Source organism: Mauremys mutica, chromosome 7, assembly GCF_020497125.1.
Source record: "Mauremys mutica isolate MM-2020 ecotype Southern chromosome 7, ASM2049712v1, whole genome shotgun sequence".
Lineage (NCBI taxonomy): Eukaryota > Metazoa > Chordata > Testudines > Geoemydidae > Mauremys > Mauremys mutica.
The window spans coordinates 107,870,487-107,893,825 of record NC_059078.1 but is presented as its reverse complement, the minus strand read 5'-3'; the positions used below and the strand labels follow the sequence as shown (position 1 = coordinate 107,893,825).

The 23,339-nt window shown below is 40.5% G+C and overlaps 1 protein-coding gene across 1 annotated transcript in view; it reads right to left on the bottom strand.

The window, feature by feature from the left end:
* Positions 1–23,339, bottom strand: part of ADAM12 (ADAM metallopeptidase domain 12) — a 315,046-nt gene that overhangs the window by 73,619 nt on the left and 218,088 nt on the right. Inside the window, exons 9-11 of the mRNA XM_045023718.1 lie at positions 23,017–23,186; positions 21,160–21,244; positions 14,878–15,026 (exon numbers count right to left, since the gene is read on the bottom strand). Coding sequence (XP_044879653.1) covers positions 14,878–15,026; positions 21,160–21,244; positions 23,017–23,186 — 404 coding nt within the window. The remainder of the gene's footprint in view (positions 1–14,877; positions 15,027–21,159; positions 21,245–23,016; positions 23,187–23,339) is intronic.

Genomic DNA, 23,339 nt, shown 5'->3' with positions numbered 1-23,339 from the left:
GCTAGATCTAAGCAGTGAAGTCAAGGCGGCATGGGAGGCTGCATAGACTAGCCCTGTCTGCCCAGTACCATGGGTACATACTTGAACAGTTAGATCAAAGCTAGTATGTCCACACATGCTACAATCAACCCTTCCCATTGCAGTGCAGATGTACCTTAAGAGAAGAGTGAACCCAGTTAAGATCAATCCCATCAGGATCCTCAGGTGAGCCAACAAAACCTTGCATTCAAAAGGAATCCAATGCTGCTGATAGATCTAAAGAGGATCAGCATGGACACCTGGGGTGAAATCTTGATCTCACTGGAGTCAATGTGAGTTTTATTATTGACTTCAGTGGAGCCAGGATTTCACACCTGGATGTTTATCCATTGCCAAGAGGATACTACTGACCAAGATTAGTGCAGTCTCCATGCCATAGTAAAAGAGATCAGGGAAATCTGAGGATTCCATTGGATGCCAGAGTTGTTTTGCCACTGTATTTTTTTCCAAAAAAAGAGTAGTTTTTCCAAAAAGGGGAGGTATTTTTTTATTCTGTGCCATCCATTTAAATAGTTGAAATGGAAAATTCTCACATTTCTGCAATTAGTAAACTACTGTAAGCGCACACTGAGCTCTACAATCCTTTGCCATTAGAAAAGAAAAAGGCCCTTGGGCCACTTTGCAGGCTGCAATTATTTGGGTAAAATGGACATCTCTCTCAAATGTTTAAAGTTTCTGTCCCATCCCTTCCAGACACGATGGACTCTGATTCTCATGACAGCTGTAGCAAAAATGCAGCCTTAAGCATAATTTAATTATAATGACTCAGACATCCAAGTCAACATCAACTCCTTAAGTAATTCAGGGCATACAGCATATGCCCAACAAAGGAGCATTCAAGTGACCTTAGGATATAACCTTTAAGGTAAATTTCCACTGACGCAGAGAATTTGGCATTCATCAACCAATTAACAATAAAAATTGTGTGCTTAAATCTCCATGCACTGCATATTTACCCCTGCAGATTGAAATGTTCCACTGATGAAATGTAAAGCCAAGACAAAGGTAAATGGAAATGTCTTTACATGTTTTGTTCAGATGGGTCACAGCACTAGGGGAAAAAGTGTTCCTAGCAGAGCTATATTCTGTATGTACACTATATTGACAAGACAAAATGTAGTTATACTCTTACATACCAGTGTCTCTGCTGGCAAAACAGTACAGAATTGGTTACATTAGGGTGACCAGATGTCCCTATATTATCAGGACTGTCCCGATATTAGGGGCTTTGTCTTATATACGCAACGTAACTCTTCCCCCCCCGCCCTCGCCCCCCCCAAAGAAAAGAAAAGAAAAAAAAAAGGGTCCTGATTTTTCACACTTGCTATCTGGTCACCCTAAGTTACATTCATAAATTGGACAACATGATTTCTCCTTAAACATTTCTTGTAAACTACTAGAACAAAATAAAATGTGTTTTCCTTTGAAAAGTAATGTTTGTCCATGTCAAGGCAATTATAGAAAATGGCTGCTGTAAATCTGAATATGATCTGGTTCTGGGTAGATCTGGTTCTGATCAGGAATGCACCACAAAAGTAACATACTAGGGTCTCTAGAAGCACACATTTTGTCTACTAAACTGTTTAAAAAACCTATGAATGACACAGCACTGTGTTTTAATTGTTAATAGTGACAAACTACTGAGGAGGGTTGGAAAATGTACAGCCTTTTTAAACTCAGGGGTCGGCAACCTTTCAAACGTGGTGTGCCGAGTCTTCATTTATTCACTCTAATTTAAGGTTTCGCGTGCCAGTAATACATTTTAACGTTTTTAGAAGGCCTCTTTCTCTAAGTCTATAATATATAACTAAACTATTGTTGTATGTAAAGTAAATCAGGTTTTTAAAATGTTTAAGAAGCTTCATTTAAAATTAAATTAAAATGCAGAGCCCCCCCGGACCAGTGGCCAGGACCCAAGAAGTGTGAGTGCCACTGAAAATCAGCTCACGTGCCGCCTTCGGCACCCGTGCCATAGGTTGCCTAACCCTGTTGTAACTAATGCCACTAACACTTGAACTCTGACTGTTCTCCCCCACAAAAACAATTAAATGTATCTATAATATACCTGAATTATTAATAAAGGATGCCAAATGAGCACTGATAGTCTCCTAGTTGCACACAGGGATTTTCTGGAAGCTAAATGAAATGCTGACATAACTCTGTTCTGTAATCTCATGGTTGTTTCCTACTAAAGGAAGAACTGGAATGCAATGTACTAAATTACTAGGGCATAAGGATATGTTGCTTAAGTTTTTTAAAAAGCAGTTGTACTGCTGGCAAAACGGAGCTAGTTCTGTCACAAGCAATTTATTACATCATTAATTCAACTTTTTTTTATTTAATTTTTTTAAAATAAAATCTGCCTCTGTGCAGAGCTCAGCTAGCACTGGGCTGGAGACAGTGTTTAATTAGGATCTGTTTACATCTAAAAGATAATTTCATTTTCTTCAAATGGTTAAAGATATCATTCCAGATGGGTCCGCTGACTCTGCAATTTAACATCCTTCTGACCTTAAAGTCTATGAGTCTGTAAACAGCAGGTCTGAGAAATCCAAAGCAAAGTCTGTTCAACTGAAAGCAACCAAGGGAGGTCAGGAAATTCAGGAGTTAACTTGTGTTTGACTTGCTCTATGGTGGCTCGGTTCTAAAAGGTCTCTGGAATAAGGAGGGGAGAACCAATTTGTGTAAAATAAAAAATCCTTCTCCCCACCCCCAGAACACTGTCCCACTTCCATCATGACTCTTTGCTTGTTTTAGCACTAAACTTCAGACCTTTTTTTTTTAACTTTCTGTAGTGTTGGGATAAATGGTTTTTCATTTCCAGATTCAAGCTGAGATTGGTACCAAAGCCAAACTGCTGTTCTCATGGCACATCTGGCTGAGACCAGAAGCCAGCTTGCTGAAAATCTCATCAGAGAGACTGTTTTCACAGCCCAGAAATGGGATTGTGTTGGAACACCTAATGTATATAAGGGCAAGTTAAGAACAGGCTTAAACTTTTCTAGATTGTTGTTAATGGGTTTTAATTTAAATGTTTTATCGTTAATAGTGTACTTTTTGGATTTAATTTCTTTTGGTCTCTGTCAGTCATAAAATGAGAAGCAAAACAAAAAACAGATGACAAAATAACTAAGCTCCTCTAGAAGTTTCTGAGAGTTGACACTACTGAGCAGAATGGAGCCTCCAGAGACCTTAACCAACTGCTTATCATGCAAATATATATTTAGATGAGTTATCAAATCTGTATTATTACCAGACTTCCTTTGATATGCATCCTTAAAACTCATTAACACTAATAGGCAATACACAAGAGGCGGGAACAGACCCTCCATAACACATTGTCGAAAAAAGAAAAAATAAGGCATCTCACACAATGATAGTGAATTTGACATTCAGATAGTTCATCTGGCAGACATGCAGCCTTTATAAGTCATATTACTATGATTATCCATGGCATTGTTTTTGAGAGAACAAGTATAATAATTAGCAATGTGACTTAGTGACTGTGGCTGGAATTTTCAAAAGGGCTTAACTTCCATTTAAGCATCTAAATAAATGGCCAGAAAAGGTCTCCAAAGTAGGTGCATGTTGGGTGCTGAGCTCTTTTGAAAATATAGCCATAAGTGTCATTATGGGAGCTAATGGGTGCTGAGAACTTTTGCAAATCTGGCCCCAACGGCAGATATGAGCTTTTGCAAATCTGGCTTTTAATAAAAGCATAGGATGACCTAGTTTAAAAAAAGAGAACAAAAAGTATGAGAACTATCAATGCAAAAATGCAGAAAGGTTTGAAAAAAAAAGTGAAAATAAATTATTAAAAATTCCAAGTCAGAGGCTCACAGAAAACATTGCAACAAACTGCACTAATAATCAGCTTGCTAGAATGTAGGCTAGATGTATGCACATAAACCACAACCAATTTCTCCTCAGCAGCAGAAATACAGACATGCAACCAATGATAAAAACGAAAGAATAATATAGGGCCCAATGTTCAAATGTGGACACCCAAGTTAGGGCATCCAAAGAGGCATTGCGATCACTCTGTGCTGCAGCAGCTTAACTCAACTGTTTTTGAGTCATATGGGGACTGCCCCATCACAAACAAAACAAAACCAAACCATCCCACTCTTTCAAAATGCACAAAAAGTTACATTTTCAAAATAACTTTACTTCTAAGCCAGAGCAAATTTTTCTAGATCTAATAAAACTTGGACAATTGAGTTGATGGTATAAAGAAATCACAGACAGTAGTGGTGCAAACAGGGGGAACCTGTATAGCAAAGTCTCTTTTAGGCTCTCATGAAAAAAAATTAAGGAGTTGTGGACACCTGGCAGTATCAACACAGAAACGCCATTATGTTTTCACATTAAAATTTTATTTAGCCTTAATTGTAACTAATGTACCCCAGCTCTGAGTGAGGAACATCCAATGGTGCCTAGAGGAAATTAGAACATACTTTGTATTAGTAATGCTCTTTTAAAATAGCACTTTAAAGAATCCAATTAAATTAATTTGGGAGGGTAACTAAACAGATTCTAACCAGGTAATATTTTTATCTCACCCAAGTTACACCATCTGCTCCTTCCCATTAGTCACCTTCTTTCTCATCTAACTGTAAAAGGTTTCGATTTTAGTTAAAAACGTGTTGATGATGGGGGGGGATGCTTTTATGATTTTTTTAAAAAAGTTTTCTCCAAACCTCAGCAGTAAATGAATGTGCAATCAACATATTTTTTCCAATCACAGGTAGAATTTCTACTGCGTGCTAACTTGTTTCATATTCTCCGTGTTCTTTTCTCCCTCCCACCCCGCAAAAGTCTATAGTTAAAGTGAGATTAAAGGAAATTAATCAAAATTAGTCATTTCCTACTGAGAAGGATAGTCCTACTAAAATCCTGTAAACAAATTATCAATGGCCAAGAGGTTAATGAGGAGTTGGTTCAATTCCACGTCATCCTTTTTTCTTCACTGAGTTTATGACCACTGCACGAGTAACCAGATTCCCTAGGCCACAACTCATTTAATACAGCAATGTGCACAACCAACACTCAACAGTATACTGTCATCAGAAATTCATAGTGTCTGAGTCTCCACTTCCTTGTTCCTCGTATAGTCATCTATATCCACACAAAGTGGCTTTACAATGTTACCAAATAAGAAAGGTAGCATTTTACACCCAATTTACATTCTCTCTGCAAAGGTGCAAATGAACAATAAAGAATCAGACTTTTGAAGAGAAATTCATGGTATTGCTGCTGCCACTTTATAATGCCAGAGATGGCATAATTAACTCTATACTTCCTTCAACGGTGCTCCCCCACTGCCGGGGGTGTGCCAGAGGTGCATCATGGTGGGAAATGAAGCTGGGGCCAGTATTTCCCAGCGGTGCAACCCTAGGTAGTGCATTGGCCTCCATATGGGCACAGGGATGAACAGTGCCTTGAATGGAAAGAGGGAAAAGGCCTGTTAAGGATATCCAGTCCAATTCCCTGCTAACGCAGAATTGTTTCCTACAGCATTTTTTTTCAAATTTCCAGAAGCTGGGGATTCATGCAATCCCATTGGGAGACAAAGCCACAGGTACATACAACTCAGTGATTGCCCCCTTTCTTATTTTCATCCTTTTCTCCTTGGTATACTCTTGGGTACAACCCTAAAGCCTCCCTGGCCCTCTTTGACATTATACCATTCAGATAGGTGTGTGGTGTGCACTTATTTCCCATTAGCCATGCTACATACTTACCCCCTTCAACTCTTCTTCCTCCTCACAAGCCAGTCACTCCAGCCTCCTGATCAGCTTCACTGCTCTTCTCTGAATCCCCTCCTAACCATTTATTTATTAAGTAAAGCTCAGCTCATAACACAGAGGAGCTGATTAAAACTTGGCTAATTGATTTTCAGGATTCAGGCCAGGATGCAGCACCAGACAGTGGCAGTAGCTCCTCTAAAAATTCTCCAGCACAACTCTTTCCTCCGACTGTGGCTACTATTGTACAGGGAAGGTACAAATTGGAACAAATTGATAAACTAAACAGTAATAAGTTACCAGGACCAGATGGTATTCACCCAAGTGTTCTGAAGGAACTCAAATGTGAAATTGCAGAACTACTAACTGTAGTCTGTAATCCATTATTTAAATCGGCTTCGTTCTGTACCAAATGACTAATGTGATGCCAATTTTTAAAAAGTGCTCCAGAGGTGATCCCGGCATTTACAGGCCAGTAAGCCTGACTTCAGTACTGGGCAAACTGGTTGAAATTATAGTAAAGAACAAAATGGTAAGACACATACATGAACATAATTTGTTGGGGAAGAGTCAACATGGTTTTTGTAAAGGGAAATCATGACTCAACAATCTACTAGAATTCTTTGAGGGGGTCAACAAGCATGTGGACAAGGGGGATCCAGTGGATATAGGGTACTCAGATTTTCAGAACACCTTTGATAAGGTCTCTCACCAAAGGCTCTGAAGCAAAGTAAGCTGTCATGGGATAAGAGGGAAGGTTCTCTCGTGGATTGGTAACTGGTTAAAAGATAAGAAACAAAGGGTAGGAATAAATGGTCAGTTTTCAGAATGGAGAGAGGCAAATAGTGGTGTCCCCCGGGGTCTGTACTGGGACCAGTCCTATTGAACATATTCATAAATGATCTGGAAAAAGAGGTAAACAGTGAGGTGGCAAAATTTGCAGATGATACAAAACTACTCAAGACAGTTAAGTCCCAGGCAGACTGCGAAAAGCTACAAAAGGATCTCTCGAAACTGGGTGACTGGGCAACAAAATGGCAGATGAAATTCAGTGTTGATAAATGCAAAGTTATGCATATGGGAAAACATAATCCCAACTATATAAATAAAATGATGGGGTCTAGTTGTTACCACTCAAGAAAGAGATCTTGGAGTCATTGTGGATAGTTCTCTGAATGTGCAGCGGCAGTCAAAAAAGCAAACAGAATGTTGGGAATCATTAAGAAAGGGATAGATAATAAGACAGAAAAATATCATGTTGCCTCTATATAAATCCATGGTATGCCCACCTCTTGAATGCTATGGGCAGATGTGGTCACCCCATTTCAAAAAAGATGTATTGGAATTGAAAAAGGTTCAGAAAAGGGCAACAAAAATGATTAGAGATATGGAATGTTTTCCATATGAGAACAGACTAGTAAGAGGGGGACTTTTCAGCTTTGAAAAGTGACAACTAAGGGGGGATATGATTGAGTTCTATAAAATCATGACTGGCATGGAGAAAGTAAATAAGGAAGTGTTATTTATTCCTTGTCATAACACAAGAACTGGGGCCACTAAATGAAAATTAATAGGCAGCAAGTTTAAAACAAACAGAAGGAAGTATTTCTTCTCATAACCAGGGCTGGCTCTAGACTCCAGCGTGCCAAGCGCGCGCTTGGGGCGGCGTGCTGCCGGGAGGGCGGCAGGCGGCTCCGGTGGACCTCCCGCAGGCGTGCCTGCGGAGGGTCCGGTCGTCCGGCGGCTCCGGTGGACCTGCCGCAGATATGCCTGCGGAGGGTCCGCTGGTCCCGTGGCTTGGGTGGACCTCCTGCAGGCATGCCTGCGGATGCTCCACCGGAGCCGCGGGACCAGCGGACCCTCCGCAGGCACGTCTGCAGGAGGTCCACCGGAGCCGCGGGACTGGCGACCGCCAGAGCGTCCCCCCCGGCGTGCCGCCCTGCTTGGGGCGGCGCAATTGCTAGAGCCGCCCCTGTACATAACACACAGTCAACCTGTGGAACTCTTTGCCAGAGAATGTTGTAAAGGCCAAGACTATAACATGGCTCAAAAAAGAACTAGATAAATTCATGGAGGATTGGTCCATCAATGGCTATTAGCCAGGATGGACAGGGATGGTATCCCTAGCTGTTTGCCAGAAGCTGGGAATGGGCGACAGGGGATGGATCACTTGACGATTACCTGTTCTGTTCATTCCCTCTGGGGCACCTGTCATTGGTCACTGTCAGAAGACAGGATACTGGGCTAGATGGACCTTTGGTCTGACCCAGTATGGCTGTTCTTATGCACTAACCAGCTGCAGGATCCGCTGGCGGGCAGAGGGTGGTGGGGGACGGGGGCTGATGGGGAGCTGCCAGCTGTGGGCAAAGCAGGTGGCCAAATGACGTTATAGCAGAGCACTGCACAACTTTAAACAAGCATGTTCTATAATCGAGCAGGGATGTAACATCGAAATGTTAAGCGAGAGGACGTTAAGTGGGGAGTTACTGTATTTAGTCTGCAGAAGAGAAGAGTGAGGGGGGATTTGATAGCTGCTTTCAACTACCTGAAGGGGGGTTCCAAAGAGGATCGATCTAGACTGTTCTCAGTGGTCTACACTGAGATGATAGAACAAGGAGTAATGGTCTCAAGTTGCAGTGGGGGAGGTTTAGGCTGGATATTAGGAAAAACTTTTTCACTAGGAGGGTGGTAAAGCACTGGAATGGGTTACCTAGGGAGGTGCTGGAATCTCCTTCCTTAGAGGTTTTTAAGATCAGGCTTGACAAAGCCCTGGCTGGGATGATTTAGTTGGAGATTGGTCCTGCTTTGAGCAGGGGGTTGGACTAGATGATCTCCTGAGGTCCCTTCCAACCCTGATATTCTATGATTCTATGAAGGTTCTCAATTCCCACCTGTACCCACTGTGGTGAATGCAGTAATGCAGTGGGGTTAGTACGGATTGCTGAAGTGGCCAGTTTGCTGTGCATGCCAGCTTTCTTTGCCAGCTGTAAAGGCTGTTTATCTCTTATTCTTGAAGCTCAAGACATTTCTAGGATAATAGGACTTATTTTGTTGTAAAGTTACTTGATAGGAATTAAAGTACACAGTGGGCTGGCAGACTTTAAGGAGATCTTTACCTATCCTACAGCAGGACACAAAGAGGACTGGATCATAGCCTCGAAGGCAGCCACTTTTTAGACCTCCCCTCTTGTCTGTCATTGAAATGTCACCATATGACCCCCTCCTTCTGTATCTAGGAGCAAGGTGGGTCTGCTGCATAAGGCCAAACACAGAAACATTAAGGAATATGAACTATAAAATGCTTTTTTCTTCAAATTGATACTTTATGCCACCGGGATTGAAACTGATAAGATAAAACATACATGAACTACAGGAATGGCCCCACAATTAGTTCTATCCCTTTGGCTCCAGCCCATTCTTGTTATGCCCAGTACTTCTTAAGACTCTCAGCCCTGGTCTACACACAGCCCCTGGTTCGAACTAGGGTACGCGAATTCAGCTACGTGAATAACGTAGCTGAATTCGAACTACCCTAGTTCGAATGACTTACCGTCCAGACGCCGCGGAAGCGAACTCCGCGGCTCCAAGGTCGACTCCGGCAACTCCTCCTGCCGCGGTGGAGTACCGGAGTCGACCGCGGCGCTTCCGGAGTTCGAACTATCGCGTCTAGATCAGACGCGATAGTTCGAACTCCGAGAAGTCGAACTCGCCGCGTCGACCCAGCGGGTAAGTATAGACGTGGCCTAAACCTGCTATTTGGGCTTTTCACCATTCTTCCTCTCTCAAAAAGAGTTTAAATTCAAAGAACTAAAAGAGGCAAAAAAGTATAATTAAAAGACCAGCTTAGAAAGGAAATTGTGCCTTATTATTAAACACTTTTTTGTTGATACAATTTATTTATCACAAAAGCCCCACTCTTGTACTATGACGTATGTTTTTGCTAGATGATATTTGAATCTCTGGGAAAGCAAAGATATCATGTTGCTCTTTTGATCCATAATTCTATATGGAATATTACGCCAAATATACTTTGCTGAAGTGTTTGACTCTTTAAAGCATTTCTTGCTCATACAAAAGTGGGATGCACATCTTTCAGGTACATTTTAAGACTAAAAGCTACAGGAAGCTCATTAATGGACAGATCCAACAGAGTTTAGGTTCCTGATCCCAGGAGGCTGCTTCCACTAAGTAACACTTTCCAAGACAAGTTTTTAATGTTAAATTCTTCAAAGAAAGAAGATGGCAATAATTAATGAAATCACTTTAAAATGAAAAAACCTCAAATATTTTCCTTCATTACAGAACCACATTAGTGACTCCAAAATTAAGGCTGCAGGAGGCCTGTCATTCCAACCTATGTTTTTCCTACTCTTTATAGCTCTTGAATAAAGACTTCTTTGGAGCTGATCCTTTTTTAAAGCTTAATCTCAGCCTGAGATAGTTTTTTCTTCTTTTGTAGTTTTGTAACACCCTGCTTAAACCAACAGGAATTAGAGGGCATGGATGGGAAGGGAATACATATACTGGAAGCAGACACTGCCTTAGGAATCTATTTGGGCTTCTTTATATCGTCTTTCTCTTGATGTTTCTACTGTTCCGAGAATGTTTTCCAGGTAGGGAACATTCACCTAGCATTTTCTGAACTGATCACACTCTTAGCCTCCAAGCCTGCAAATATTTCAGGGTTCAGTGAGTAACCTACATATAAGAATAGCCCCAGAGATTATATATTTTGGTAAATACTCAGACTGGTAATTTTAGACTAACAAAATATTGTTTGAATTCTTTTATAAGAGCGTAAAATATATCTCCTGGAATGTTTATGACAGACAGGCAGCAGCTACTTTGTAGCTAACCCTAAAGGTAAAGACAGATGCTAATAATTCCCATTGTAAGTCAATAACCTTCCCCCCCAAAAAACTGATCTCCTTGGAGCAAGCTCCTGGCTAAGTGGCAAGGCATTCTGGCAAGTTGGGCCTGTAGACTACAAGGTACAGTGCCCAGACAAATAGAAACAAAGACACATTTTTCATATTAATTTGCAAAAACCCTGGAGGGCACAGCAGGGTGTTTTCATTCCCTCAGAGGATGATGGGGAGGATTTAGGACCCAGATTCCTGAACCTGTGAGTGTTGAGAATGTAGCTCTGGGGCTGCAGCTAACTGTGGTACAGTGAGGGAAAATGGGTACCTCCCGAAGGTATTCAAGGACATATTCTCATTGCTACAAGGGTGGACCTCCCTTATAGTAAGAGGGGCCAAGCTGGCACAGAAATCCTACTGAATATCAGAAGGGACGAAGAAGGTACTGGTTCAGGAAGTTGAATTCATGTTGAGACTGGGGGTAATCAAGGAATCGTTTAACCCTTGGTAGTCCTGCTCCCAAAACTTTAGGGGGCCATCTGTTTCTGTGTGGACATCAGACAGGTAAATGTCATTTCCCGCTTTGATGCCTTCCCTATGTCACGTGTGGATGATTTACTAGAGTGTCTTAGCCAGACCCAATCTATTACTATTTTAGATCTGACCAAGCGCTATTGGCAGATTCCTCTTTCCCCCGACTCTCAGGAAAAAAACAGCTTTTGCTATCTTGATAGGCTTGTTCCACTTTGTCCACTTTCCACCATGACTTTGGGTGACACGGGGCCCAGCCATCTTCCAGAAGTTGACAGAGCAGGTATTATGATCTCACCATTTTTATGCAGTGGCATTTCTAGATGATGCTGTGGTCTACAGCCAAGAGTGGCTTATTCACCTCTAAAATCTGGCTGCAGTACTGCAGTCCTCCATGAGGTCAATCTCACAGCAAACCCTGAAAAAGTGCCAGGTGGGCAAGCAAGAAACCAAGTATTTGGGGTGGCTAGTGGGGAATGTGTGTACAAAGCCCTCATCGATAAGGTAGAGGCAACAGGCAGTACTCCCATCCCAAAGACTAAAAAAACAGTGATGTGGTCCTTTTTAGTCATAGCTAGCTACTAAAGATGATTTTTCCTGGAACTTCACTGTAGTTCCCCTCACAGACCTTGCCAAGACATCAGTCCTTCAGCAAGTCACCAATGTGACTGCACCTTCCGGGAGAAAAAGGAAACCGGATCCCGTTGGATTTCTGAATGTCACATCTCTTCCTAGGGTTGAGTTTGTGTGTACTCTGGTTTCTGACAATTGTTCTCACTTTTACTCCTCTCTCTCCTAACTCCAAAATGCCTTGTTTTAGAAACATGCACTTAGTCTTCCAGGGGGACTTAGAAATCAGAATGTTATTACTATTAAAAGCCTTTGGGCCAGCTCCTCTGAGAAGCATGGAGGAAAAGAGGTTGTGATTCCTGTCTGGGGGGCCATTCTTGTGGGCATAATTTAGAACAACTGAAGTATGGCCGGAGAAACTAGCTTCTGGCTGGCCTCAAGATTAGAGGAGCAGAAAGGTGGTTCAGAGACACCTATTCTCTACATGGTCCATGACCTGGCCTTTTATCACATCATAGCATGGTTATATGGTGTCTAAAGAGACCTTTCACTTCAGTCAGTGCTTATCATGCATCCCAGGAAGAACAAATGAAAGAAGCTGGATGAATAAAAAGAGAAGGTTTTAGTAGTTTAAATAATCTTGCTCTTCTCTAATTGGTCTCCTTCTGAACAGACCCCCCAAGGAGAGCACTTCACAGGTTGGAGATCCATGGAGGGCCAGGAAGTAGATGGGGAGAAGCATAAAAGCCAGTGGAAAGCTAGTATCAGAGGAGTAGCCATGTTAGTCTGGATCTGTAAAAAGCAACAAAGAGTCCTGTGGCACCTTATGTGGCAACAGATGTATTGGATCATAAGGTTTTGTGGGTGAATACCCACTTCATCAGATGCATGTCTATAGTCTATAAGGTGCCACAGGACTCTTTGTTGCTTTTTACAGATCCAGACTAACACAGCTACCCCTCTGATACTTGACACCATGCAAGGCACTGCATTTAGCCATATGGAGTGGAAATCCATCAACCTCATGAAGAAACTTACACAAATACAGACAGATATCATCTTCCTTTCCAAATGCAAATGGATGGACATAATACCAAATGGACTGAAGGTGAAAAATCCATTGCTATCTAGATACTGCACAGACCGCAATGAGAGATTATGCTATACACTATCAAAGAAACTGAGAAACTACCTGATCAGCATCCACATGCGTCTGATGAAGTGGGTATTTACCCACGAAAGCTTATGTTCCAATACATCTGTTAGTCTATAAGGTGCCACAGGACTCTTTGTTGCTTTTTACAGTGGAAAACTAATGCCACTTGAGGCTATGTTAACTGTTTCACAACCTGCTCTGTGTTGGGTGAACCATCATTGAGGGCAGGTGAGGCCCAGAACTTGTGGTTGCTAGGGGAAACCCTAGCAGTTAATGGACCTGAGCTGTCAGCGAGCCCATAGGGACAGAGGGCTGCAGAGCCAACATAGAGACACAGGGGTCCCATGTGGATCTACAGAATTCTGTGCATAGCACTGCTCCCTAAACTGACAGAACTTGGGGAAAACTACATGAGGTTTTTTTCCCGCAGGGCCCTCTTGTGGTTTCTTCTGAAGTTGCGGGGTGACCAGGTGCACAAATACTAATTCAGCTGATCATTAAAGGTCGTGTACATCATTCAGGCACTAAGATATAAAATCTGTCTGCTCATTGCAGATATGAAGTCAGGAGTTACCAATCACATTACCACTCCTCATGGTCATGTTACCGATTTCAGTTTGTTTTATTAGTGTGTGTAATAGCTGTGATGTGCTGCTGAACAGAATTCTGCAAGGATATTTATTACCTATTGTTTTAGAAAAGCCAAGCTATTTTTCTTATGCAAAACTTTAGAAATCGCTCCCTTTCCCCCACAAACACACCAATCTCTCTTCATTGTTTGTCCCCTAGCTTGCTATGACTGGCCACTAGCCAGCACTTTTTTCCTTTCTTAACAAGGATGACAGTTTGCCTTTGAAGCAGATGCCAAAGCTGCTGTTTGGCTGATCAGCAGGGAGCTCTCCTGCATGACACTCCCTCTCCTCTCCTACCTCCTTTCCAAGAAACATGCAGTCACTGCACCAGCAGAGACGAAAGAGCCCTGAGCATGGTCACAAATCCTAAGACTCAAAAGCTTTGTAACTGACAGAGTAAAATATACAGAAAACCCCATATATACAGAATATAGATGACAAAACATATGCACATCCAAGGCTGTGTGTTTCAGTTTCTAATATTGTAGAACAGGCTGTAATTAGTGAACTTGGCCAGAAGTCCAAGACCTCTTGTAGAAAACATCATTGTATCTTTGATGCCCATAAAAGGTCAGGCTGTCAGCAGCAGCCTCCTAATACCATGCTTGAGTATCTCCTCAGTATTGACTCAGAAAGAAGAGTGTCACCTATTGATTCATCACCAGAACTTCCTAGATTGCCTTATTTTTTTCCTCAGAAGACTCCCATCTAAATACTGAATAGGCCTGACTCTGCTTAGCTTATGAGATCTGATTTGTTCACAGCTCATGCTGGTATAGCTGCAAAAAATACAAGTAAAGTTCATCCCTCACCCCATGCAAAGTCTACATAGCATTCACATCCCATTTCAGTCTTCTTCAAAACGGGGTTAAGTTGGGAGTTATGTGGTGCATCATGCTTGTGCTGATCTTCTGCACAGGAATGAACTTCACTAAAAGTGAAATAACAGAAAGCCTAACACTTTATTTCCTACAAACTAATTTTGGTCATGGCCTTTATTCTGGTCATTCCCCCTTATGATTATTTGTGGTGTCACGCTGGCAAGATGACAGTAGTGGAAGTTCTGATAAAAATGCCTGCACTGTATTATAACGGGTTGTTCAAAATGACCAACAATTAATTGCTTCTTATGGCATTTTTCTCTCTTCCACGCTAGAGACCTCAACATGGCAAATTTTGCTCTACTAACAAGTTTTATTGTTTCTACTTGTGGAGGGTTTTTTTGTGGGAAGCTTTGACTGGCCTCGTTGTGTAAACTTTTACTCAAAAGCTTCCTGAGATAACAAACTACAGCAAAATTTCCTCCCCACCAACTAACGCTTACTAATGTTTGCACTTACCCAGTAGAGGGGTTCATGATACAGCCACCTTTATCAGTAGAGGCTTTGCAGGTACAGCCCCTCTCCAGGGTATCATGATTCATCCCAAAGTTGTGGCCCAGCTCATGAGCCAGGGTTACTGCTGCACCAAGAGGGCTGTCTGAATGATCCTCAAAGAAAAAAAAAAAGAATCGTGAAACCCACGTACAAGAAAGAATGACTCATAAAAGAATACATGTTTGGCTCCATCCTCAATATCCTAAATTGTTTTATAAGCCTCTCCATTATAATTGCGGCTACTCTGTTCTTGCTAAATGGATAAAATTACAAATGATCAATATCCTCTTTTCCCTAAATAAGCCATTTAGATTGGGATTATCAAAGTAGCCTGTGGCATCGAGACACCCAATTCCTTATGGCAACTGGGCATTCAGATAGCTGAGGCAGCTTTGACTATCTTCGTAGTCTCTCTTCTATAGCTAGAAATTCTCTCATAACCCCTGCCCATTTTATGTCCAAGTATTTGGATATTGCATAAACAGCAGAAAATGATTTGCACATATCTTGAAGGATGGAGACAACAGTGGCATAAGAGGAGGGACTGGGAGAAAGAGGGCAGAAAATCCTGCACTTCAGGAGCTCAATCCCCACAGTGCATGAAGAGGTTTGGTCTCTAACATCTACTACTAAGCTGAAGCAGAAATTATAGCGGCTGTGAGCTCAAGCAACCTTTCTACAGGACCTCATTTTTAATTTAAAAAGTAAAAAAGACAAAGTCCTTAGGTGGCCTCTAATTAATTCCTGTAAGTGTTTTACTTGGTGTAAAAGGAAAAAAATAGAAACACTGGCATTGATCCTTGTGGGAATGTTGTTTTCCCAAACAAATGTTTCTGAGAAATGCACTGTGTGGTTTGGTTAGGGGCTACTGATCTGATTAATGTTTTGGCCTGGCCATGAATAAAAGAGATCTTTCCATAAAGCTCTGTATGACATCAATAACTTTCCTTGGGAAAAAACCCATCTTTCTTATAAAAGCTCTCCCAAAAGGCATAAAACATGTAATAGAAATGCGTGATTTACGTTTTATCAGACAGTAAATGGAATTAGTATGTACTGCTGCCTGCTTTAAAAGCATAAATGAATATATTCAGCTTAAATAACTCTTCTGTTACTGTCTTAGCCAGCCTTAGGACTACAAAAAAGTGAAAGGTAAAAAAGTGTCTAAACATCAGCCTTATATAAGAGAAGCCCTTAATAAATTATTTGGTTTAGATTTTATAGATTCCTTTTTCAGCTCGCTAATATTTTTTAGTAAATCAATCAATTCTCAAGTAGAAAGCACATTTGAAAAAAGAATGTAATCATTTCAAAAGGCAAATGGCCACTGTTATTTGGCTCATGGAGTAAATTCAAGGAATTTTATCTTCAAAACAAACAACAAAAAAGTGCTCTCATTTCAGGCTTTCCTGAATCTTGTAATATTTAATACAAAAATGTTGTTGCTAAAATTCTGTTTGTGCTTGAGACTGTGTGTGCATCATTGTATTTTAAAATGGCTGTTTTAGGGGAAGCTGAACAGCTAATTTTTGTTGTTGTTATTATGACAAACTGCAGTGTGCACACATGTACATTTATAATGTTTTTTAAAAAATATTCTCTCATGACACTTAGTTACACATCAAGACGTCTTAATATCTAGCTTGACTGATCTCTGTGGGTGCATGCATTGAATTTCCCAAATATTTAATCAATAGCTGTAATTACACCTTACTCCACAGAAGAAGCAAAAGTAAAACAGGGCTGCGGATTGACAGGACAGTGATGTAATGTCCACACATTTTAACAAAGCAGCACAGAAGTCATGCCTTTAACTTAGGGATCTGTAGCAGCTGCATTCACTTTTAGATGTGGTCAACATTTAGAACTTTATTCAAATCCTGAACAACTGAGAGAGACAATAAACTGAGCCTGTACCAGGGTGGCTTGCCCCATGGGCTGGAAAGCCTGTGGCTAAGCCAGCTCCGATTAGAGCATGTGACCCACTGGAGAGGGGATCAGGTGATTCTCCTATCAAGAGCAGCTGGAAGCTGCAGTGGAGGTGGGGAAGATGTTCAGGGAGAGCAGAAATTGTTGGGTTTGGGGACTAAGACTCCAGCCAGGAAGGGCTGGGAGTAGCCTGTTAAGTCAGGAGAGACCCTGAGCAAGCAGGGGAGAGAGTGCAAAAGTTCTCCAGGCAGGGAGACCTGGGAGTAGGAAGAGAAACATTTGTCTGTTGGATGTCAATTTGGGAGTTTGAGTTTTGATTTGAATTATTTTCTGTGAATAAACCCAGACCTGCAAGGAGGGGTTCTTTGACCACAGAAAAAGTGTGGCGAGCCTGTGTAAGAGGCCCTCAAGAGGGGGAAACAGGCTCTGCAGAATGACCCCTCTCCACGAGGGGGTGCTCAGTACGGGGCAACCCTATTACAGAACCCAGCTGTTACTTTCATGCTCACAGCCATTTCTCTGCACAAACAGTGAGATTCTTCTTATTTCAACATCTCCTAAGATGATAATTTTTAAAATAATGATTTGCAAGGTCCATGGCCAAATTAGAGCAAGAAATGATCTGAAATGTAATTATTACAGCACATGCGGTTCTCATTACTTGCTTGGATCATTCTGAATGCTATCAGGTTTCTAGAGAGGGTTTTTAAAGACAAAGAATGTGATGTCTCAGCAAAAGAGGTTATTGGAAAACAGCATAAATTAAGACTATCCAAACAAACAGTAATATGCCCTGTTTGATAGTGAGACTATTTAAGCTCAGCAGCACTTGAGAAATGAACAGACTTACGAGGAATGAGGCTTTGATTTATTCCTCTACATTTTTTTAAGTTAAGTTCAGTAGTAAAAGTCATTAGCAAACAGTTTCACAGTCACCAAACAGGAAATCTTCTCCTGTTGAACACGTTATAGGCTGTTATACCAAATATGCAGTTGCTTTCAACTGAACTCTGCTGCATTCCACTGAGGAATAATGTTGTCTAATGCTGCTGCAAACTAGCACCTCAGTCCTAGAACTGACTCCAGGCAGGCTCATTAAGTTGTAAACCAGGACATTTATAAAAAAATACTTTCCACTGAGGTGTTTCTTAAATTAAATAAATCTCAGTGGCTCAGTTCTGTACTTCTCACTCAAGCTAACCTCCCAGGAGAGTCAAAAGTGTTTTGCCTGAATGTGTACAGCAGAATATGTCTGAGCAAGAAAGCAACATTTTACCTTTACACTTAAATTGCATTAATATTCATAGAAAATATGAGCCTCATCTAACACAAAGAGAATCAAACCACTTAGAATATATATAGCAGGACAGGTGTGCAGAGAGGCATGATAAAAGAATCAAGATAGATTAGATATTAGATTTGAATAAGAGTGCAGACAGAAAAATCAGACCAGACAAGGATGATAACTTTCTTTGACAGGGTAACAAGCCTTGTGGATAGGAGGGAAGTGGCAGATCTTGACTTTAGTAAAGCTTTTGATACTGTCTCACATAACCTTCTCATAAACAAACTAGGGAATGCAACCTAGATGGAGCTACTATAAGGTGGGTGCATAACTAGTTGGAAAACCATTCCCAGAGTAGTTATCAGCGGTTCACAGTCATGCTGGAAGGGCATAATGAGTGAGATCCAGCAGGGATCAGTTCTGGGTCCGGTTCTGTTCAATATCTTCATCAATGATTTTGATAATAGCATAGAGAGTAACTTATCAAGTTCGTGGATGATGCCAAGCTGGGAGCGGTTGCAAGTGTTTTGGAGGATAGGATTATAATTCAAAATGATCTGGACAAAATGGAGAAATGGTCTGAAGTAAATAGGATGAAATTCAATAAGGACAAATGCAAAGCACTCCACTTAGGAATGAAAAATCAGTTTCACACATAAAAATGGGAAATGACTGCCTAGGAAGGAGTATTGCGGAAAGGGATCTGGGGTCACGGAAGACCACAGGCTAAATATGAGTCAACGGTGTAACACTGTTGCAAAAAAAGTGAACATCATTCTGGGATGTATTAGAAGGAGTATTGTAAGCAAGACACGAGAAATAATTATTCTGCTCTACTCCACGCTGATTAGGCCTCAGCTGGAGTATTGTGTCCAGTTCTGGGTGCCACATTTCAGGAAAGATGTGGACAAATTGGAGAAAGTCCAGAGAAGAGAAGCAAAAATGATTAAAGGTCTAGGAAACATGACCTATGAGGGAAGATTGAAAAAACTGGGTTTGTTTAGTCTGGAAAAGAGAAGACTGAGAGGGGACATAACAGTTTTCAAGTACATAAAAGGCTGTTACAAGGAGGAGCGAGAAAAATTGTTCTTCTTAACCTCTGAGGATAGGACAAGAAGCAACGGGCTTAAATTGCCACAAGGGAGGTTTAGATTGGATGAAACTTCCTGTCAACGTGGTTAAGCACTGGAATAAATTGCCTACGGAGGCTGTGGAATCTTCATCATTGGAGATTTTCAAGAGCAGGTTAGACAAACACCTGTCAGGGATGGTCTAGATAATACTTAGTCCTGCCATGAGCGCAGGGGACTGGACTAGATGACCTCTCGAGGTCCCTTCCAGTCCTATGATTCTATGATCCTTACCCCTTTTGATATTCACAGATTATTTGGTATATAGTGACTTCCACCACCTCTGTGCTTAGAAATGTACTTCCAGTCTGGTGGGAGCTCTTTTGGAGTAGGGCATGTAGCATTACAAAGAGCATGTACATGAATATGTGCCATGTGTTGGAGGGTTTGAGCGCTGTAGACTCTAGGGTTAGAAACCACTGATTAATTCACCTACACATCCTTCTTTCTGAAGTATTGTTTTTTGTGCATTTCATTTTTATACAGGAGTTTTATTCAGTGATTGTGATTTGGGTTGGTTGTGGGTTTTTGTTTTGTTTTTGGCCAACTGTCTGTTTTTCAGGAAGATTTAGCTAAAAAGTTAGAAAAGCACTTAGGGCTAAGATTGTGCAAAAATTACATTAAATGGGACTTTAAGCGCTTTCATTTATTTCAGTGGGACTCCTTAAGAAGTAGGGTACTACTCAATGTGAATAAAGCTGCACAACCTTGTCCATGGTTTCTAGAGTACTCTTTGTATAATTCTAGAAAACATGAAGCATTATTTATCAGCCTAATACCCATAACCCCGCAAACATTTTAAAGAGACATTCATTTTTGTAATATGACTAGTTGAATAAAGGAATTTATTTTTTGTTTATAGAGTGAACTTTCGTAGTGAACAAGGTAAAACTTTGCATTGAAATACAGTGTAACATAGCATGGGAATACTGGGTATGAGATAGTTTAAAAGGAAGCAATCAAGGAATTCAGCTGAGGATGGTCCTCCAGGTTAACAGCTCCCACTATACCAATATTCTGAGGTCTTTCAATGCATGTAATTTTCAATGAAATCAACAATAGTTCTGCATGCAAGTCCAGAACCTACTGTATATGCCAAGTATATATATAAAACAATATTTTATTTTAAGATCCTTAAATAACTCAACACAACAGGGGGTCTTATGAGCTGAGTAGCTAGCTTAAGTCGGAATTTCAATGTTTATATTGGTTTCGGTGCATCTTTTCTTTATTTGGACATGTAATTATGTTGCATTTATCACCGGTGACAAGTTCTGATAAAGGCCAAAATGTTCTAACTCATGAATTATGTGTATTAGTCACATGTCTGGAAGCTGACAACAAAAGCAACAGTAATCCCCTTTGTGAGAGAAATGTAGTTAACATGAATGCTGCCACTGTTGCTAGTGTAGATTGTGCTTGAAGTCTGACAATTATAATAAAACCACTTTACTAGAAACATGAAAAATAAACTATTACACTGGAGGCTTTGTAAATGTATATCCTTGGTGCATGGTAAATGCAGTATTTTAAACTATTATTTCTTATCAAACATTTATGAGAGGCTTTCATTGCACATAGCCATATATGCACAGCAAACTTGTTCATTTTTATCCTAATCCTGCAAACGCTTATAACCCAGTGAATACTCCCATTGATTTCAAGGATTTCTATAAAGAGGCTAAACTATATTTTAATGCAAGGTATTATTTCATTCACTATGAAATACGATACTTAAAACAGTTATACATATACTGTATGAAGATATAGACAAAACAAGAGTTTAGATTGAAAACAGTACTAAAAAGCAGACTTTCCATGACAAGATACAGTATTATATAACTCATGGAAACTTTTTGCACAAGAAGGACCAAATTCAGCTTTTGTGCTCCCAACACTTACCATAACAACTCCTCCAGACTGCTCTGCAGTGCACATGCTCATTATAGGTGCCATGCCAATGGTAGTCCCTTGGAAGTACACCCCACTGAAGGAGGGGGTGGGAGAAGACAAATCACAGAATCATCATTTAATGCAAAATGAGAGGACCCTAATATTTTATAACTTCTTTTTCCTGCCAATCTCAGGCAACGATCCCATTTTCAAAATGCCAGCTCCAGACATTGAAAGTTGAAACCAATAAGGATCAGAAATTAGTCATGCAAATCTGTGGAAATGACAATGACAGAATCTCTGCTATATGAAAGATGCATTTGAGCATCCTCTGGAGTTTCTGCTGGGCGGGGGGAATACAATATATTACAACAATGCCAACAATTGAAAACTGCCATTACAATTTAACTTGGGAAATGCACATACATAGACATGCTTGCAATTCATGCAAGTGTCAATACAAAACAGTGCAAATTTATAATGTATTAGCTATAAAGTGTACCCTAAAATTCATTAATCCAACTGAAAGATTTTAGTATTTACAGAGCAATTAATGATATTGCAACAATTTGGAAGACCTCCTCCTATACTTTAAGTAAGATACTGAATGCCTCAATATATTTTTGTTTTAATTGCTAAGAGTCATTCAACTGTGAATGTTTGATCTTTCAACTTATTGTTGTCTACTAAATTCAAATAATTAAGAGAAAACATATCCTAGCTCTAGTCAAGTATAAATATTCTCTGTAAAAAAATATACTTTCTTGATCTAATTGTCATTATGACCAATGGAAGATTTTGTCATTATACCTATGAACACTTGTTTGTAGAAAATAAACCAGTCTAAGCCATATCATTTTTGCAGTGTTGTTGTAGCCATGTAGGTCCCAGGATATTACCTCATCCACTTTGTCAAGCTATACAATGACAGGTTTCTAATTTTATTTAAGTCACAAATACAGTAGGACTTTTACAGTAGAGGAGTTCTTAAAAATTGAAAAGTTCATAAAATTGACCATCTCAAAATTACAATAGGAATGGTGCATAAGTTGCAGAACAGTGGACTGTATCACTTTCTCATGTCTTTCAGACCTCTTGCAAAGCAACTTCCAATGCACTGAAGGAATGGAATATGAAGCGATATTGACTTGTTCTTTGTAGACAACACCTTTATGATGTGATATTTTTTCCATCTGCAAAAATGGTTAGTATAACTGGTCATTCCCAAGACTGGTGTTTGTAAAATCAAGGTTCTACTGTAAAAATGAAGTTGGTGATCTCAATCTAGGTCTGTGGGGGCAGGGAATTTCTTTTTGTTCTGTGTTTGTACAGTGCCTAGCACAGTAGGGTCCTGATCGCTGGCTAGGGCTTCTTGGTGCTACAATAATAAATAATAATAATTAATAATAAATAAGGGAAGTCTTTAATTGAGTTCAACAGGCTTTGGATCAAGCCCCTTGTCTGTTAAAACTGATAAAACTATGCACCAGTCCTGCGAAAGGTTACACACAGGCTTAACTATAAGCATGTGAGTGGTCCCATTAACTTCAGTGAGATTACTCAGACGCTTAATGTTAGGCATGTGTGTAGTGTTTGTGTGACTGTGCCCTACGCACAATTCTACACAGACGCAGCTCAGAGGAATGTGTGAGGAAGCTGACATAGCATATTCCCACACTAATGCAGGGTCCTGGGAAGAAATTGTGAGCTTGTGAAGGATGGAGGGCTGCTTTTTGCTTTCAAAAACACAATCACCCAAATATTTTAACAACAAAAAAAAAGTAACAGAACTTTGTATAAAGATTCTCAGTTCCTGGAAACCCCAGCCAATAGTCATGCAAATATTAAATACATCGCTGGCTATACCTCACTAGTTGTGCATTGTCATGGGGTTTACGAGGTAGTAGTTTCAGCTTTCTCCAGTCCAGAAACTCATGGAGGCTGGTGAAGGGGTCCTGTGTTATAGAGCACTTATCCATGTCATTCCACACCTCCACTCCAACCAGGGCTACTCGAATATTTAATGGCCTGTAGAACTAGCGAGGCAAACAAATGAATCTTTCTACATCCTATTTTAGAGGAATGTGTTAAATCAGTGTATGTTAACAAAATCATAATGTTCACAGAAGCCTCTCAGAAATCTATTTGGTCCCAGGAAAAAACCTTTCCTCTTAGGGTGGAGGAGGAGA